Here is a 19,964-nt window from a genome sequence, read left to right on the forward strand (position 1 = left end):
TGCACCTCCAGTCACCAGTCCGTCAAACTCCTAAAGTTCGCAGACGACACCACCCTCATTGGGCTCATCTCTGGTGGGGATGAGTCAGCCTACAGGTGGGAGATTGACCATCAGGGGCCGGTTTTTCAAAAGTAATCTGATCGGATTACGGCTATCGGATTGGATCAAATCTTGAAAATGGGTTTTTCAAAAGAAAAAAAGGACTCAGAAATTGGATTGGATCACGTAATCTAATCTTGTTGTTGATCCGGATCAAACCTTGAGTTTGGGTTTTTCAAAACTTTTTGGTAGGATTGGGATCATTGTGATCCCAAAAAACAGGATTAAACTGATCCCAGCAGGAGGGTGGATTCATGGTGGATATCAGTAATAAAACTAGGTAACTAAAATTGGTTAGTTAAATAATACAACATTTATATCATGCATTTTACAGTATTTATATTTATTAATCAATTTCACTTGAATTGTTCAACAGGAAGTACATAAAGTAGGTAGGCTATGTAATCTGTAATCGAGGGAGAAGGTCAATCACAGGTGGAGCCAGAAGGCCTAGTTCCCACAGGACCCCCAGAGGGAGGCTCAAAGCACCCAAAGAAAGATGACGCCTATAAGGTACTTCTGCAAAAAGAGACTGAAAGGGCAGAAGTACAGATCCATCTAGCAGAGGAACAGCTTATTCTTGCCCGACGAAGCAGATGATGATGATGAAGAAGAAGGAGAACTCATAAGAAGAACTACTCATAACAAGAACTAAGAAGTAATTTATTTTGTTAAGTATTGGACATTTAAGCCTTTTTTTATCCAGTTCAATTCAATAAATCTTTGTTTGAAACCTGTTCGAAACATCCATAATGTATTTGTGAGTAAAGTATGTATTTATTTATTTATTTGTTGTAGGTCTCAGATGAGTGGACTGCCTGTTTCCAAGAAATGGACAATGGAGGGGGATGTTTATATTGTTTGTTTGCTGTTCCGTTCAGTCCTATTTTCTGATCAAATAAAGCATATTGGAGTGACCCCACACTATTCTACCTGTTGTTCTTTACATAGCTACTGTACATTGTGATAGTCCCATTTAGACCACAGGTAATCCAGATTTGGTAATCCTGAAAAGTTTGAATCCGGATCAGAGTAATCCAATCCCACATTGCTTTGAAAAACCAGCATACAAATAAAATGGATTACGTGATCCTGGATAGCAGAAAAAGAGATTTCCTAATCTGGATCAGTTTGATCCAGATTAAAACTTTTGAAAAACCGGCCCCTGGTGACCTGGTGTGACCAGAACAACCTGGAGCTAAATGGTCTGAAAACAGTGGAGATGGTTGTTGACTTCAGAAGGAACCCAGCCCCACCCACCCCCATCACCCTGAGAGACGCCCCAGTCGTCACTGCGGAGTCCTTCCGCTTCCTGGGCACCATCATCTCCCAGGACCTCAAGTGGGAGCTGAACATCAACTCCTTCACCAAAAAAGCTCAACAGAGGATGTACTTCCTGCGGCAGCTGAAGAAGTTCAACCTGCCAAAGGGAATGATGGTGCACTTCTACACCTGCATCATCGAGTCCATCCTCACCTCCTCCACCTCCATCTGGTTCGCTGCTGCCACTGCAAACGACAAAGGCAGGCTGCAGCGTATCATCCGCTCTGCTGAGAAGGTGATTGGCTGCAATCTGCCATCTCTACAGGACCTGTTTGCCTCTAGGACCCTGAGGCGTGCAGGCAAGATTGTGGCCGATCCTTCTCACCCGGGTCACAAACTCTTTGAGGTTCTTCCCTCCGGCAGGAGGCTGCGGGCCATCAGGACCAAAACCTCCCGCCACAAGACCAACTTCTTCCCGACTGCAGTGGGCCTTATCAACAAGGCCTGGGACCCCCACCCGACTTAACACATAATTTGACACTGTTCAATGTTTTGCTTTTTTGCATTGTGCATTTCACCTTTTACTTCACTTTTCACTTTTTATATATTTTTATATAGATATATTTATGTCTAAATAAATGCTACCTTGTTTAAGTATTAGAAAAAGTGAGTAAATAAGAAGTAAATAGTGAGTAAATATATATATTTTTTTCATTATTACTATTGTTTTTCTTATGTGTGGTGTATTTATTGTGTTTTTATGTTTCTATGCTCATTGAATGCACCAATAACCAGAGCAAATTCCAGGTAGGTGTAAACCTACTTGGCAATAAATAAATACTTTCTGATTCTGATTCTGATCTGAGATGTGTGCCAATAAGGCCAGGCAACAATACACCCCAATGTGGCTATTTGTTTCCTTTACTCCTATCAAAATTAAACTTGACACAATGAAAGTACCAATGAAAAGTTAATTTTTTTGTGTTACAAGTTTCTTTGAAAATGAATTTGAATATGCAAATGAGCTATACACTAATCGAATATGCCCAAAATACACTCAAATAGGCTTAATATTTTCCTTTACACCTACCACAATAAAACTTACATAGTAAAAGTATACATGAAAAGTAACTTTTTTTTTATTACAAGTGAAGACTATACCAGCAGGGGTTATACCCCTGGCAGGTACTACCAAGCCAGGCGGTTTTCAGGTTAGAGGCCAGTCTAAAAGCAGCTTTGCCATCACCCATTGGCAGTAGGATGATTGGATGAAGATTGGGCTGATGTATTTGTGTTTCTGCCTATGCAAATAAGGACATATTCAATAAGTGTGGAGCTCATGTGCATATTCAAATTCATTTCAAAAGAACAATGTAATACAAAAAAAGTTACTTTTCATGTATACTTTTACCATGTAAAGTTTTATTGTGGTAGGATTAAAGAAAATATGTGGCCTATTTGAGTGTATTTTGGGCATATTCGATTAGTGTATAGCTCATGTGCATATTAAAATGTATTTTCAATCAAACTTGTAATACAAAATTTTTTAACTTTATACTTTCATTGTGTAAAGTTTCATTTTGATAGGAGTAAAGAAAAAAAATAGCCCCATTGGGGTGTACTGATGCCTGGCCTTATTGGCACACATTGATGAGAATTAAACATATTTCCTCAACTAGGATTTATTTGGACTTTTAGTATGTTGTTCTGGACACCTCATAGAAATGATCTACGCTGAAATTTTTTTTTTTTTTTTTACAATTAGTTATACTTTTGGCTGCAAGATGAGTTACTTTGCCTGGACTCAAAGGAAGCAGCAGAATACAAAGGGTTTCTGGTCAATACGTTTTTTTCATTTTGACGCCAAAAAAAACAATAAGGTCCCTAACAGAGGAGAACAGGGCCAGGGGACGTTAGTTAGTTTGTTAAGCTGCTTTCAGACAAGACCTGTGGGTAAAACTCAGAGCAAGCAAGACCCTGTTCTTGAGGCAATTTATTGTCCATGTAGCCCTGTATAAAAATCATTAGGATACAGTGCATAAAATGAATCTAAAAATAGCATAACAAATGTTGTATTAAAAGAGAAAGTTCATGATAATTAGATAAGTTCATATTATTAAAAATAGTAGTTAAAATAAGGATAAATACGGGATAAAATGTAATAAATATAATATGTACAGTCAATAAGTTTAGCTATTTACAGTTAAAAAGTAAATCAATAAATAGATGTGTGGTTAAAAGGCTCTGTGATTGAGAAGACGAGAGACTTATTGATTTGAGTGCTTTTAATGTGAAATCTAACTTTTTCTCGGTTGTGTGTCAGTCATTCGGTTTCTGCAGTTCTCATTGGGTAGTAGCAAATTCACAGCCATTCCAAATCATCCGTCTGGTATGGGGAGGGACATGAAGTGCAGGTTGTGGTTCAGCATGCTTTGAGCAGGTGAGTTAGAGAGAGAGATATTGTCCAGAGTCCTGAGGAAAAGTGTAGTGCTGTGGGAAACATTTAAGAGGTGTCGTCGAGGTCGACTACTCGTGGTCCTGATATTGCTCTTCTATGTAACCTGCCAAAGGTAAATATAATGTGTATGCCTTAAATTGTGAGCTGTAACTTAATGTTGTAGTGGAAAAAGACCGAAGTGCAATGTGATTAGCCACCCGCTAGCATAGCATCACGTGTTTGGATATCATAGCTTTAGCACTGTAGTTGTTTTCAATGCTAAAACGGGCTAACGTTAAGTCAGTACGATTAAGCGTGATAATATTATGGCTCAACAGAGTTCATGTAATTAAAGGAGACGGGCTTTTGTGAAGAGAGAGAAAGAGAAACTGAGATGGTTGCTGGTGGATGGACCCTGCTGTTTTATTCTTCCCCGGATTTTCGTTGCTGTGTGCTGCCTGTGTTTGGATTGTGACTGCCATCACCCCTATCTGTGACTGTCATTGCCCTATTGCTCCTCGTTTGGACCTGTGAGTATTGAACTGATATGACAATGCACGTGCTTTTATTTTATGCCCTTGACTGAGTGAAGTGGCCATTACAGTTTTCAGGCCTCACCGCATCCGAGCATCACTACAGGCCTGCAACTTAGTCTCGAGTTCATCATTTCTGAAGTGGGCCCACATGTGATATTTGTGAGTTAATTTAAAGTTGATAGGAATTGTTTTGTTTTGATTCAGAGACCTGTGAAAGGTAAAGATTGTATTTAACCTTGTCAGTGAGTTAAAGGGTAAATTGAGAATCCCTAGGAACGGTTTAAACAATTTAAAGAGACCCTGTATTTTATTTTGTGCATTTGAGAAGATTCCTCAGTTACATTTCATATAACTGTTGTGCATTTATTTTATTCTGTAAATATTTTTACTTCTTGAGAGCTCACAAAAATTTAATTTATTTCATATTGTAAATAAACACCTGTGAAGGTTTTGACTATTAAAATACAGTTGTGGTGGTCTTTAATATTAATTAGAGGAATTTAAACAAAAGATAAGATTCGTTTCAAATATTCGTCTGAGGTCATATTCATTTTTTTGTTCTGGGTTACATCATTATTATGCAGGGGTAGGCAACCTTTACTATCAAAATAGCAATTTTGCCGCCTCTTCCGAGCTCCAATCTCACTGTGCTTCTCTCCGAGCAAGTGAGTGGGGGTGGAGCCCCGGGGGCCAGTGTGTGTGTGCGCTATTTGGGAGCGCACACACACCGCTCCTGGTATTTCATAATGGCCTGATACGATGATGATTTTAAAAAATGTACGTGACGTTCACGGTAATCATATGAAAACTGATTTGTTAAGTCCACCGTTCGCGAAAAATATGCACAACACTGTACAGGGAGCCACTGCAGAGGGGTTGAAGAGCCGCATGAGGCTCCAGAGCCGTGGGTTGCCGACCCGTGTGTGGGACCGAATTTGTATGATGTATTGGACATTTTTGTGTCTCCTGTGTCAGCAGTGTCCATCACTTTTAGCTGTCCTCTGGAAACACTTCTGTTGTCGTTTTCAGTATTTGCTGCGCATTTCTGTAATGTGTTGTGTTGTGAAATTGATGACGATGTTTTTTTTTACTTTGCTTGTGTTTTGTCCACTTGCATGTGTTTTCTTAGGTTGCTGCGCGTTGAGCTCTCAGGGCCGCCGTAGGAAACAGAGACTCCGAGCACCGAGCCAGCAGCGACCCCTGTTGGACTGGAGGACGAAGAGGAAACAAAAGAACTAATACTGCAGAGTAGAAATACTCTGTTACAACTTGTACTTTTACCTTAGTGAATGATCCGAATTCTTCTTCCACCATTGGTTAAGTTTATTTCGTTGCTTATACTTTAGTTATTGTTTAACAAGTAACAAGTGCTTGTAACTTACAAGTACTTGTTAAACAATAACTAAAGTAACAAGTGCTTGTAACTTACAAGTACTTGTTAAACAATAACTAAAGTATAAGCAACGAAATAAACTTAACCAATGGTGGAAGAAGAATTCGGATCATTCACTAAGGTAAAAGTACCAAGACAGTAAAGTAATATTCCATTACAAGTAAAAGTACTAGGACGGTGAAGTAGAAATACTCAATAAAAAACTCAGAGAGTAAACCCAAAAATAAACGACAATTTCTAGGACTGGAGAGCAGCACTGAACGGGCCCGAGCACATGCATTTTGAAGCGTTGCATGCGTTTTGCGCACTGCGGAGAGGATAAACGCTTCCCTTCCTGCGTCCGTCACTCCATGTTGATTCTTGCCTGATAACTGCTCATTAAGGTCCACACTATTTCCTGTTGTCAGTAGGTGGCGCCATCACTATTATTACTTACAGACTAATAGATCTGTTCAAGTAGGGGCTTTGATGTAGCGTGAGCAATTTTGTGTCAATTGGACAATGTTACAACAACTTAATTTTCACACTGATCAGTAGTTGCACTATGACCCTGGGGAAATATTGACGCATAGAGCTGTTCAGGCTTGGTCTCTGATCATGAGACAGAAGTTTGGTGGTGATAAGACAATGCACAGTGGAGTTATGACAACACCGTCTCCTTTGGCGAAGGATGAACCTTCGCCCTATGTCAATGTTTACACGGTTTGAGGAAATGTCCCAATTCTGAGAGAGAGAAAAAGAGAGACGTCACCTTTGCAAGACATAAAGATTCCTTCGATCTATGACCACTGTCACAGCAGGAGTGGAGTTGTTGTTTACGGCTCAGCATCAATAGATGCATGGTCCGTTTATGTCCGAGATACAAAACATCGTGTTTTGATGGCGTGTCATCACACTTTGACGCCACGGTCACAATGTGTGACGAAAAATCGATATGAGTAATTTTTTATCTCCATCTTGTTGTGATGACACTCATCTCAATTTGATGTGGATCTGATGAAAGCCCTGGGACAAGTACCTCAAAGTAAAAATGTGGAATATGGCCAAAATGGCCACTAAATGAAAAATGGCGGGCTTCCTGTTGCGTTTTTCCAATTGCACCTCAGAGTTTTTTGTTCGTCTGGTCATGATACATAATTTTTTAAGATCGGTCAATGTGAACATGTTCTGGGGGTCTCGGGGCCACCTTTGAGCCATTTTGCCCCGCCCATTGAAACCTACTCCAGAATACGTCAATTGTCATCACATTCAAATTTTCTGCAAATTTTGGTAAGAATTTGAGCCTGTTCAAGCCCTCAAAAAGCCAATTAATTTGCCTGAAGAAAAAAAATCCTTACAATTTCAATAGGGCCTCACTGTCTGTCAGTGCCTGTCAGTGCTCAGGCCCTAATAAAGAGGAGGGGGTTATGAGTTGAGACACAACAACACGTTCCAGTATTTTTGACGGATTGGAGATTCCTTGGATTTAAATCAAAAAAATGCTTTGAATACTTTAAGCAGCATCATCCTGTGGGCGGGCTGTTTTACAGATAAGCCTCAAACATTGTTATCTACAGAACTGCATTGTATGGCTAGGTACTGATACAACATATCGTTAGAAAGCTAAGATTCTTCCGATTCGACTGATGTAAACCATTTCAAGATCCGATCACCACAGCCGGTACAATTAACGTCTCAGTCAAGACACTAACACAAAAAAAACAATCACAAAGTCGACATCACTCACCTAAGAAGCATCATATTAATCCAAGGATCGATAACATTCCAACGAAAACAGTCTTGGTACATTGCCAAAGGTCCAGACGATCCAATCCAGTAACATAATCAGTCCAAAACACACTATTACATCAAAGAATAGCCACGGTCAGCTGTTGCGTAATCTCAGCGCAGCCAGCATCGAGATGTAAACAACATGAAAGATGTTTATTTGTATACATTTTAAACCATATGACCGGTTTTGCCTCCTTCATATAAAAGTATGATTTTGAGTGTAAAACTAGCCTTTTTAGCCTAGTTGGTTACCATAGTTCCAAATGGCCTTTGTGGAAAACGCTTAGACATGCCCTTAGGAAAAAATCTGTGAAATATTCATTTTCTGTGGTATTGTTATCAAATTTGAACCTGAGCTAGTCAAGGCTTCATGATAGTGTCCCAGTGTGTTTTCCAGCTCATAAGTCCCAGCTAGAGTCATCTGCAGGCATCTGTTTAACAAAAAATATTCAGGCAGAAATAAAAACCTTCTACTTCACTGTGTTCCAACTGCTATTACTCAATGTCAGTAGCACTTAGACTGATTCCGACTGTTGGGGGGAAAGTTCAGAATGTTACCTTTCAAAAGAGATCAAGATTATGCATGTACTCCAAATGGTTAAAGAACAGCTTTCAATTTACTTTCGGTACCCCTCAGACAGGCATTTTAGGCGAATCTCACCCGCTGCTTAACAGGCTACTAAACATATAGCTATGTGTTTATTTAAAAAAAAATCACAACAGTAAACAGTAATACAGGGCATAGAAGAATATGTATAGTATTCCATTAGATGTAGAATAATGCACGATAATGAGTGTAAATGTCCCAATAAAAAATGAAATGTGTAAAGACTTTTCGTTTCCAGTCATTATTTTGGTGGAGGTCCACCAGGTCACCAGTTGCAAGACATCTCAGAGGCAGCGTCGCTGTTTCGTCGCGTGCGGATCGGGGACCAGCCGAACTCGGACTGGGCGTCCTCGGCCTGGTGGAAGCGTCCCCAGCGGTAGCCATGTTTGGAGCCCTGTTTCACCGCCCACGCACGGGGCTTGGGATTCATCTGGAAACAGATGAATCAGAGATTAGCGAAGATGCCAATACAATGTACATTGTCTGATGTGTTTCCATGTCCCAGACTTCATTAACCAGGTAGATGAGAACAGTTAGGACATAATGATCACAGGATGCATATAAGGACCTTGATCACCCCCTGGTGGCTGGTTGCAGTATTGGTATAAAAAGCCCTGCCTCCTCCAGTGGATGGGACACGGCCCATACAAAAGAGTCAAAGTTCTTGTTATACACATTTTTCTTTATAGACGATCTCTGTCATTTTAGATGATGGCATCCAACTGATGTATATTTAAGTTAATATTTTAAGTTTAGTTTTAGATGGAATAGAAACAGGATGAAACGTCATGACAGTTTTAGATTATTGTCAGGACCTGGTTACTGCAGCTCCACAATACGACTGAGCAGAATCTGGCTCCAAATGACATCACTAGCTTAACTTAAATAATTTTAATTCTGGGCTCTCTTTTATGGAATATCACATCTTTCTGTGGACCTTCCTACTGATTGTGGACAATTATTACCTCATACTACTATGTAATTTCTCCACAGTATTCACTTGACCAGCAAAGCTCTCGGTGTGATTAATGCACTGCAGGATGTAAAAGCATAAAAGCACTCATTTCTTACCTGAACAAACACTGCTGTGTTCACGTGAAGAGTCTCCACCCGCTCCGACAAGTGATTCAACCATTCCAGATGCTCAGCGACAGACTGGCTTAGGTCACTGTGGCTCTGTATCAGAGGAAATTAGAGATGTCAATGGACATTGAGTAAACAGTACGGATGATAGATGACAGGCGAACTAACGCACCTCAGACATGTTGTCCTTCAGTTCTACCGCAGCCAGGCGCACATGCTCCAGTTTGTCGATCTGCTCTTTGAGCCAGTCGTCCAGCTCCTGCGTCATCATCAACACTTTTTTGGGGTTGCAACTCCTCACCATGCGCAAACAAGGCATTAGGAATGTGCCGGAGGTTCCTCAGCCTGGGAAAGAACACGGAGAGGATGAGGAAGAGTTATATATATGCACTATAGCAGAAGCACACTCACCTAACATGTGTATACCTACATTTTACCTTGGTAATATTTAGCATTTTGTAATACGATTGTGTGCTATTTTTATATTTTAAAACTGGAGGCAGGCACAATTACACATTTCACTGCACATTTTACCATGCATGTATTACTGTGTACAAGACAATTAAAGCTTATCTTATCTTATATATTTAAAACTTGTTGTATTGCTATTGACGAAAATTATATTGCTTTAATTATTGCAATTGTTGCATTGCCCAGCCCTACATCAACATGTGTGTGTGAGTATGTGTAGAAGTAGTGCAGAAGAAAAGTGCACACCCACAATAGTGAAGCTTTACCAGTGGAATGCTCTGTTTTTGCTGAATAAAACTTCTGCGCAGAAGGTGCGAATTTGAGCATGTTGAAGCCCCCAAAAGGCCAATTCATTTGCCTGAAAAAAAAATAGTAATAATAACCAGGATTGCTCAACCCTTGAAAGTACCAACTATAAAATACAATTTCTAACATTTTTAGGACTGCAAAGCAACACTGAGCGGGCCCGAGCACATGCATTTTGAAGCATCATTGCATGCGTTTTTCATTTTCGCCGTCGGCAATGTTTACACGGTTTGAGGAAATGTCCCAATTCTGAGAGAGAGATAGAGAGAGGTCACATTCAAAACATAAAGGAGAACACACACTGTCATTGAGTCTCACAAACCAAGAAACCATTATCTTAAAACCAACATATTTAATCATATGAACTAGTTAAGAACACACATTCATACTGTGCAAGGAACACACTTTAACCTTAAAATGAAGTTATGAAAATGGATAAATTATGTAGAAATCAGTAGAAAAAAGATATATAAACAAATCTTTCGTATTATTAAATGAGTTATATTTTCTTGGGAAATACCTGTTAATAGTCTCCTTAAAACAGTGAACTATGAATATGTATAATACGTACATCTGCTGATAAATCCTAATAAATCTTTTGTTGCAAAGATTGCAACAGAATCACTTCTCACCTTTATGAATCCTCACGTCTCGTAAAATAGGACTTCTTAAATCTTTTACCACACTCAGATCAACTAAACGTTTTTTCTCCTGTATGACTACTCATATGTTTATTTAGATGGCTCCTTTGTTTCACTCTTTTACAACACTCAAGGCAACTAAACTATTTCTCTCCTGTATGAATCCTCATATGTGTAATTAAATTGCCCCTTTGTCTAAATCTGTTACCACACTCAGAGCAACTAAACGGTTTCTCTCTTGTATGAGTCTTCATATGTGTTTTCAGATTGCTCCTTTGGTTAAATCTTTTACCACACTCAGAGCAACTTATCGGTTTCTCTCCTGTATGAGTCTTCATATGTGTTTTCAGATTGCTCCTTTGGTTAAATCTTTTACCACACTCAGAGCAACTAAACGGTTTCTCTCCTGTATGAGTCTTCATATGTGTTTTCAGATTGTTCCTTTGGTTAAATCTTTTACCACACTCAGAGCAACTAATCGGTTTCTCTCCTGTATGACTCATCATATGTGTATTTAGACTGACCCTACGGCTAAATCTCTTACCACACTCAGAGCAACTAAACTGTTTCTCTCCTGTATGAATCCTCATATGTGTAATTAAATTGCCCCTTTGTCTAAATCTGTTACCACACTCAGAGCAACTAAACGGTTTCTCTCCTGTATGAGTCTTCATATGTGTATTTAGACTGCTCCTTTTGTTAAATCTGTTACCACACTCAGAGCAACTAAACTGTTTCTCTCCTGTATGAGTCATCATATGTATATTGAGATTGCCCCTTTGGGTAAATCTGTTACCACACTCAGAGCAACTAAACGGTTTCTCTCCTGTATGAATCCTCATATGTGTTTTTAGTTGGCTCCTTTGGGTAAATCTTTTACCACACTCAGAGCAGCGAAACGGTTTTTTTTCTCTCTTACATCCCATATCACTTAGAGGCTGTTTGTTATTTCTTGTATCTAAACTAGTCTGAGTTTCCCTGGTCTCCATCGAATCATCCACACTGTGTTCAGTCTCAGAAGAGTCTTCAGTCTTGTCCTCAGGACCTTGTTGTAAATGTCCATCAGGACCTGAGTTCCTGGCTGGTTCTGGTCGTCCAGAGTCCGCTCTGTTCTCCGTCCTCACACTCAGACAAAGCTTTGACGATTTAAGTTTCTCTTCATCTTCTTCACTCTTCACAGCGACAGGAGTCAATGTGAACTTGATATCCGCCTCCCCCAGTCCTTGAAGCTGCTGTCCATCCTGAGTGGTCAACGGTTCCTCCTGTTCCTCTTTAATGTGGGGGGGCTCTGGGTCCTCCTGGTCCACAAGGGGGCTCCACTGCTGCTGCTCAGGGGGAACCTCTTCTTTAATCACCATCAGTTGCTGTACGTCTGCAGGGCACACTGAAACACAAATACACACGTTTATCATTTCAGAGTTTCCTGAAGTGTTTTGAAAAACTTGTGTTGTGTTGTATAATGTCGACTGCTGTGATTTCTGAACAATCATATTCAGGAAGTAGAGATATTGAGGTCGTTTACAGTTGGTGTTGCGACGCAGTTCGTAAATAGTCCAGGCAAAGTAGCATTTTACGACCGACTTATTGTAAAATGACTTTTTTCAGCAAAGATCATTTCTATGAGGGTTCTAGAACAACATACTAAAAGTCCTAAGAAATCCTAGTTAAGGAAATATGTTAAGTTCTCATCAATCCTCAAGATGATCAAGACGCGGACGGTTGCCTCGGTGATTTGGTGCGCGATGTTTTGTCTTGTTTTGTTAGTTATTTCTGTTTTCTGCCTTAAAACCGGGAGCTCTTTCACCAGAGTAATGCTCATGAACATCAGGGACACAACTCCGGATCATTTATTTCTGACTTTTATTGCCTCATCTATCGAGATTTTGGACATTCTGGTTCACACGGTGAAGCGGCGGAGGACAGGAAAAAGGGCTGGCGCGCTTGTGCGTCTCCGCCAGCGGGGGCTTCAGACACCGCTTCCAGGAATATTCCTCTCCAACGTGCGCTCACTGTGCAACAAGCTGGACGAACTCCAGCTACTAGTTAGTAAGAACAGAGACTTTTCTTCATCTTCCGTTTTGTGCTTCACGGAGACGTTGCTGTGTGGATCTGTACCGGACTCCGCGCTGCAGCTGGCTGGCCTCCAACTCTTCCGTGCGGACCGCGACACGGAGCTCTCCGGCAAAACGAAAGGTGGAGGAATCTGCTTCTACACTAACTCTGGCTGGTGCAACGATGTGACAGTGATCCAACAACACTGCTCTCCTGATCTGGAATTTTTTTAATCAACTGCAGACCCTTCTACTCCCCCCGTGAGTTTGCTTCATTCATTCTGGTCGGTGTTTACATCCCACCGCAGGCTAACGTGCAGGAGGCTCAGAGCATGGTTGCCGACCAGATACTGTGTGTGGAGCGGACTAAGTGATTCTTAGTGATTGTCCTCGGTGACTTTAACAAAGGAAATCTCACCCGTGAACTCCCCAAATATAAACACTTTATTAAATGCCCGACCAGAGAGGAGAACATTCTGGATCACTGTTACACCACTGTAAGCAGGGCTTATCACGCCGTCCCCCGGGCTGCACTGGGACTCTCGGACCACGTCATGGTGCATTTGATTCCTGCCTACAGGCAGAAACTAAAACTCTGCAAACCTGTTGTGAGGACTTCCAAGCAGTGGACCAGTGAAGCTGTGGAGGATCTTCAGGCGTGCTTGGACTGTACAGACTGGGAGGTGTTCAGGACTGCAACTAACAGTCTGGATGAGTACACAGAGGCTGTGACTTCCTAAATCAGCTTCTGTGGGGACAGCTGTGTTCCATCACGAACCAGGGTGAGTTACAATAATGACAAACCCTGGTTCACAGCCAAACTCAAACAGTTAAGGTTGGAGAAGGAAGAGGCGTTCAGGAGCGGGGTCAGAGTCAGGTTTATAGAGGCCAAATACAGGTTTAGCAAGGAGGTGAGATTAGCTAAACGCCTGTACTCTGAGAAACTTCAACACAAGTTCGCAGCCAATGACTCTGCCCCTGTCTGGAAAGGGCTAAGGCTGATCACAACCTGCAAGCCCAGAGCCCCCCACTCCACAAACGACTCACGCCTGGCCAACGACCTCAACGAGTTCTACTGTCGCTTCGATAGACAGTGGGACAGTCCTGACACCATCCCCCGTGACACCACCCTCCAGCCCATCAACTGCACCTCCCCCACCACAGCAAAGGCCAGCTCCTCTAGACCAGTGGTTCTCAAATGGGGGTACGCATACCCCTGGGGGTACTTGAAGGTACTCCAGGGGGTACGTGAGATTTTTTTGAAATATATTTAAAATAAGCAGCCATTCAAAAATCCTGTAAAAATTGTTATTTAATAAATATTCAATAAAATATAAGTGTAAGTTCATGAATTGAATTTTATATTCAGTAGGCTATTCAATTTCATTATCCTAAAAACCCAGAGTACCCCCATACCGATGGTTTGACCCAACCTGGCACACGCCACCTGTCATCACGTGTCATCACTGCTGCCTTGAAAACTCGAGTCGGGTTGAAGCGCAGCAGCAGTGCCGCTGAAACACGGAGGGACAAGTGCCAAAGAAGGCGAAACCAAAGCCGTTACAATTCCTTCAGTATTCACAAGAAGGTCGAAACTCTAACTGATGTTTTCAGGATTATTTGAAACTTCCCTAAACAGCACCGTGATAGCTTGTATCTCTTCTGAGCGTCGCTAAAACATCACACTGCTCCGTTGTGAAGTTACAGATTCATAACAGGAAGTCCGCGTCTCCACCGGAACACTTTCAAAATAAAAGCATGCAATACAAAAACGGAAATTAAATTGTCTGACCTTAAAGCAGTGGTTCTCAAACTTTTTCTGTCATGCCCCACTTTGGGTCTAAAATATTTTTTATTCCCCACCTGCTCCCTGCCCCAACAAAATGGGCCAAGTTTAACATGTGCATTTACATAACATACACATGAACATTAAATCCACATTACTTTCATGAATTTCTGACAAAATTGTTTGAAAATCCTTTGTCAAACAACTTTTCTGACATTTGTCGCTTATTTAAAAAATAGTGCCATAACTTTGCTTAAATTCAACATAATTGAAGTACTTTTGGTGACATTTATCACTACATTCCTATCAGTCTGTACTTTTTCAATAATAGAGAAAATTTATTCAATTAAAATCACTTTGATACAAAGATGATAAAGCTCAACCAAATAGAACACATGCATGTGACTGGGGTGTAATGTTTCTAAGTGTCTTCTTAATTAGTTTGGTCTCGTAGAGTTTTCAGACATAAAATACACACTTCCTCATGTCCTACCACATTGACTGTGAACCCAAGAGCAAGACAGATTACATCGTACTTTATTTTCAACTTGGTTTTTGAACACTGTCTCTTGTTTGTCCCTGACCGGCTGCTTCACGTGAACGATGCTCTCCACTGTGTGTGTCTTTGAGCGAGTGATTGGGGGCGGAGCTCCGAGGCCTGAGTGTGTGCGCGACGTGCACAACACTGCACAGGGAGCCGCTGCAGAGGGGCTGAAGCCGTGGGCTGCCGACCACTGGCTACGGCGAAAGAGCGATTTGTTTACTGCTCCGCCGTTAAAGAGATGCAGACGTCAAAACATTAGTTCGGCTATAATATTAGTTCCGCCTCACATTTCCTCCTCTCGGTCGCGCGCCCCACCGGTGGATCACTGCCTTAAAGCGAACAAATATTTCACAATAAAATAACAGAAAGACACTTCAACAATATTAACAATAACATAGATGTTATTTACACTTTGTGTTTTTTCTGTGGGGTGAGATTAGCTAACAGTGGCATGAAGCCAGCACATCTTCAGCGGTATCTCCAGACAAAACATGAAAGTCATGTTGGTAAGCCACCTGAGTTTTTTGAAGAGGAAACTTTCTGAATTCAGGTCATCTCAAGACACGATGCGAAAAGCCTCTCCAAAGCAAATGGAAACAAGCTACCTGTCACCTATCAGGAAAAACTCCTGGAAGTGTGATCTGACCGTGGCCTCCAGGTGAAGTTTGCCACATCCACACTCACACAGTTCTGGGTGTGTGAAGCAGGAGCCCCCTGACCTGGGACAGAAAGATTTGGAGCAACTAGGCCTACTACCCTTTGCCTGCACATATTTATGCGAGGCCTCCTTCTCTGCAATGACTGTGATCTAAACAAAGCAAAGAAACAGACTGTGCCTGGAGAAGAGCCTGATCACAGCAGTTTCTTCCAAGGCTGACAAAGATCCTCAGTGAAGCATAATTACAAGTTTCTTACTAAAATGTAAATGGCAAAACACTCACTCAGTTCAATGCAACAATGTAATCACCAGTGTTGATAGTTTGTAAAGTTAAGATCAGTATTCTTTTCGATTCTTAAAGAAGACATTCTTTTATTTAAAATTAAGTTAATGATTTTCTTGTTTCTGAAGAAGTGTTTATCTATAATTAAGTTCATGAGTTCAGTTTGAGAACATATCTTTATTATGATCCCAAAAGAGGTCACTTTCAGTTGATAATAATGTTTATGTGCACAAATCTATATTTATAATTGAGATAATTATTTTGTTATATAAGTCTTTAGTTATTTTTATAGCATTTTATTTCCAAATAGTTCAAGAGAGACCACTACAAATGAGCAATGTAATGGACATTGATGGAGTTTTAAATTTGAAAGTGTCTAGTTACAAGGTTTATTAAAAATCAGACACTAACCGCACAGCACTGTGTATTACACCTTTCTTTCAACCAAAAATGCTTTGCGCTGGTAAGGGGGTACTCGGCTGAATTTTTTTTTCAAAGGGGGTACATCACTGAAAAAAGGTTGAGAACCACTGGTCTAGACGATGCAGTCAACATGGCCCTTCACTTCATCCTCCAGCACCTGGACTCCTCAGGAACCTACGCCAGGATCCTGTTTGTGGACTTCAGCTCTGCCTTCAACACAATCATCCCAGACCTGCGACAGGACAAGCTCTCCCTGCTGAGTGTGCCTGACTCCACCTGCAGGTTGATCACAGACTTCCTGTCTGACAGGAGGCAACATGTGAGGCTGGGGAAGCATGTCTCCGACGCCAGGACTACAAGCACCGGTTCCCCTCAAGGCTGTGTTCTTTCCCCTCTACTATTCTCCCTGTATACCAACAGCTGCACCTCCAGTCACCAGTCCGTCAAACTCCTAAAGTTCGCAGACGACACCACCCTCATTGGGCTCATCTCTGGTGGGGATGAGTCAGCCTACAGGTGGGAGATTGACCATCTGGTGACCTGGTGTGACCAGAACAACCTGGAGCTAAATGGTCTGAAAACAGTGGAGATGGTTGTTGACTTCAGAAGGAACCCAGCCGCACCCACCGTCACTGCGGAGTCCTTCCGCTTCCTGGGCACCATCATCTCCCAGGACCTCAAGTGGGAGCTGAACATCAACTCCCTCACCAAAAAAGCTCAACAGAGGATGTACTTCCTGGGGCAGCTGAAGAAGTTCAACCTGCCAAAGTCAATGATGGTGCACTTCTACATCTGCATCATCGAGTCCATCCTCACCTCCTCCATCACCATCTGGTTCGCTGCTGCCACTGCAAACGACAAAGGCAGGCTGCAGCGTATCATCCGCTCTGCTGAGAAGGTGATCGGCTGCAATCTGCCATCTCTGCAGGACCCGTTTGCCTCGAGGACTCTGAGGCGTGCAGGCAAGATTGTGGCCGATCCTTCTCACCCGGGTCACAAACTCTTTGAGGTTCTTCCCTCCGGCAGGAGGCTGCGGGCCATCAGGACCAAAACCTCCCGCCACAAGACCAACTTCTTCCCGACTGCAGTGGGCCTTATCAACAAGGCCCGGGACCCCCACCCGACTTAACACATAATTTGACACTGTTCACTGTTTTGCATTGTGCATTTCACCTTTTACTTCACTTTTTTTATCTTTTATCTTTTATATATTTTTATATAGATATATTTATGTCTAAATAAATGCTAACTTGTTTAAGTATTAGAAAAAGTGAGTAAATAAGAAGTAAATAGTGAGTAAATATATATTGTTTTTTTTTATTATTACTATTGTTTTTCTTATGTGTGGTGTATTTATTGTGTTTTTATGTTTCTATGTTCATTGTATGCACCAATAACCAGAGCAAATTCCAGGTAGGTGTAAACCTACTTGGCAATAAATAAATACTTTCTGATTCTGATTCTGATCCGAGATGTGTGCCAATAAGGCCAGGCAACAATACACCCCAATGTGGCTATTTGTTTCCTTTACTCCTATCAAAATTAAACTTTACACAATGAAAGTACCAATGAAAAGTTATTTTTTTTGTGTTACAAGTTTCTTTGAAAATGAATTTGAATATGCAAATTAGCTATACACTATTCGAATATGCCCAAATACCCTCAAATAGGCTTTATATTTTCCTTTAAACCTACCACAATAAAACTTACATAGTAAAAGTATACATGAAAAGTATTTTTTTTTAATTACAAGTGAAGACTATACAGGCGGGGGTTATACCCCTGGCAGGTACTACCAAGCCAGGCGATTTTCAGGTTAGAGGCCAGTCTAAAAGCAGCTTTGCCATCACCCATTGGCAGTGGGATGATTGGATGAAGATTGGGCCGATGTATTTGTTTCTGCCTATGCAAATAAGGACATATTCAATAAGTGTGGAGCTCATGTGCATATTCAAATTCATTTAAAAAGAAACTTGTAATACAAAAAAAGTTACTTTTCATGTATACTTTTACCATGTAAAGTTTCATTGTGGTAGGAGTAAAGAAAATATGTGGCCTATTTGAGTGTATTTTGGGCATATTCGATTAGTGTATAGCTCATGTGCATATTAAAATTAATTTTCAATCAAACTTGTAATACAACATTTTTTACTTTATATTTTCATTGTGTAAAGTTTCATTTTGATAGGAGTAAAGGAAAAAAATAGCCCCATTGGGGTGTACTGTTGCCTGGCCTTATTGGCACACATTGATGAGAATTAAACATATTTCCTCAACTAGGATTTCTTTGGACTTTTAGTATGTTGTTCTGGACACCTCATAGAAATGATCTACGCTGGGAAAAAAATATTTTACAATTAGTTATATTTTTGGCTGCAAGATGAGTTACTTTGCCTGGACTCAAAGGAAGCAGCAGAAAACAAAGGGTTTCTGGTAAATACGTTTTTTTCATTTTGACGCCAAATAAACCAATAAGGTCCCTAACAGAGGAGAACAAGGCCAGGGGACGTTAGTTAGTTTGTTAAGCTGCTTTCAGACAAGACCTGTGAATAAAACTCAGAGACATGTGTCCAGACTTTCTGTTTCAGACATGAGCAACACAGCAGCAGGTTTTCTGCACAGACTCGTTCACAACAGCATCAAATCTTCCTCACTATTCAGGTGAGAGGTGGAGCGTCCGGCTGATGCTAGCTCACGTTAGCCTGTTAGCGGTTCCTCTAGGACTGACCTGCTCTGTGCAGCCGGACTACGGGCTGCATCGCGGCATCGAGCAGCCTCCTCTGGCGGCAGATCTCCCGCTCGGACCTTTCTGACCGCTCCACTCGGTCCTCGTACTCTGCCAAGGTTTCCTCAAGCACCGCGAGGATCTCCTCCCCCGCCGCCATTAGCCGCTCGGTGAGCATCGCTCTCAGCTCCGGGACTCGAGCCTTTCCTCCTCCTTCCTCCACCTGCAGCAGGAATTCTTCAGCGGCGGCGCTGATCCGCTCATGTACCGACACACGCAGCAGCTGCACGGCGGCCATGTTCCTCCTTCCTCCTCACTCACTTCTGACAGAGAGAGCCAGCGGCAGGAAACTACGGTGGCCCTGAGAGCTCAACACACTGCAACTTAAGAAAACACATGCAAGTGGACAAATAAAAGCAAAGTAAGAAAACAACGTGATCAATTTCACAACACAACACATTGCAGAAACACGCTGCAATTACAGAAATGAGCAGAAAATACAGTAAACGACAACGGAAGTGTATCGGTGTCCGTCAGTGATCTTGGAAAATTTGGTTTATTTTTATAAATAATAAACTTTATTGCTGCAGATGTATCCTGTTAACCCTGTGAGAGATGCTGGGCTTTATACGATTCTCAAATATCATGTTGTCTTTAGAGCGTCATGACTCCTCAACAGTCTGAGCTAGGTAGATGAGAACAGTTAGGACATAATGATCACAGACTGCACATAAGGACCTTGATCACCCCCTGGTGGCTGGTTGCAGTATTGGTATAAAAAGCCCTGCCTCCTCCAGTGGATGGGACACGGTCCATACAAAAGAGTCCAAGTTCTTGTTATACACATTTTTCTTTAGAGATGATCTCTGTCATTTTAGTTTGATGACA

General features: G+C 41.4%; 1 protein-coding gene across 3 annotated transcripts; it reads right to left on the reverse strand.

Annotated features, from left to right (window-relative positions):
• Positions 1-7,636: 7,636 nt before the first annotated feature.
• On the reverse strand, positions 7,637-19,380 carry LOC133005189 (uncharacterized). 3 transcript variants are annotated; one of them, XR_009678359.1, is made up of 5 exons: positions 19,080-19,380; positions 9,906-11,990; positions 9,361-9,533; positions 9,177-9,281; positions 7,637-8,535 (listed from the first exon to the last, which is right to left on the reverse strand). XR_009678359.1 is itself a non-coding variant. In XM_061074802.1 (4 exons), exons 2-4 carry the CDS (start codon positions 9,505-9,507, stop codon positions 8,371-8,373), a joined length of 417 nt encoding a protein of 138 aa, XP_060930785.1. In that variant the 5' UTR covers positions 9,508-9,533; positions 9,926-10,752; the 3' UTR covers positions 7,637-8,370. The 3 variants fall into 3 exon arrangements, 2 of the variants coding, with proteins under 2 accessions (XP_060930785.1, XP_060930776.1); XM_061074802.1 differs by lacking the exon at positions 19,080-19,380 and having other exon boundaries at positions 9,926-10,752; XM_061074793.1 differs by lacking the exon at positions 19,080-19,380 and having other exon boundaries at positions 9,910-10,752.
• Between the last annotated feature and the right edge of the window lie 584 nt (positions 19,381-19,964).

This window comes from Limanda limanda, chromosome 1, assembly GCF_963576545.1.
Source record: "Limanda limanda chromosome 1, fLimLim1.1, whole genome shotgun sequence".
Classification (NCBI taxonomy): Eukaryota; Metazoa; Chordata; class Actinopteri; order Pleuronectiformes; family Pleuronectidae; genus Limanda; species Limanda limanda.

Coding starts and splice junctions, on each gene's coding strand:
- LOC133005189 (XM_061074802.1), bottom strand. CDS start 9,507: ATGCCTTGTTTGCGCATGGTGAGGAGTTGCAACCCCAAAAAAGTGTTG. Junction 9,282..9,360: donor TGAAGGACAACATGTCTGAG/GTGCGTTAGTTC, acceptor CCTCTGATACAG/AGCCACAGTGACCTAAGCCA. Junction 8,536..9,176: donor ACACAGCAGTGTTTGTTCAG/GTAAGAAATGAG, acceptor ATCTGTTTCCAG/ATGAATCCCAAGCCCCGTGC.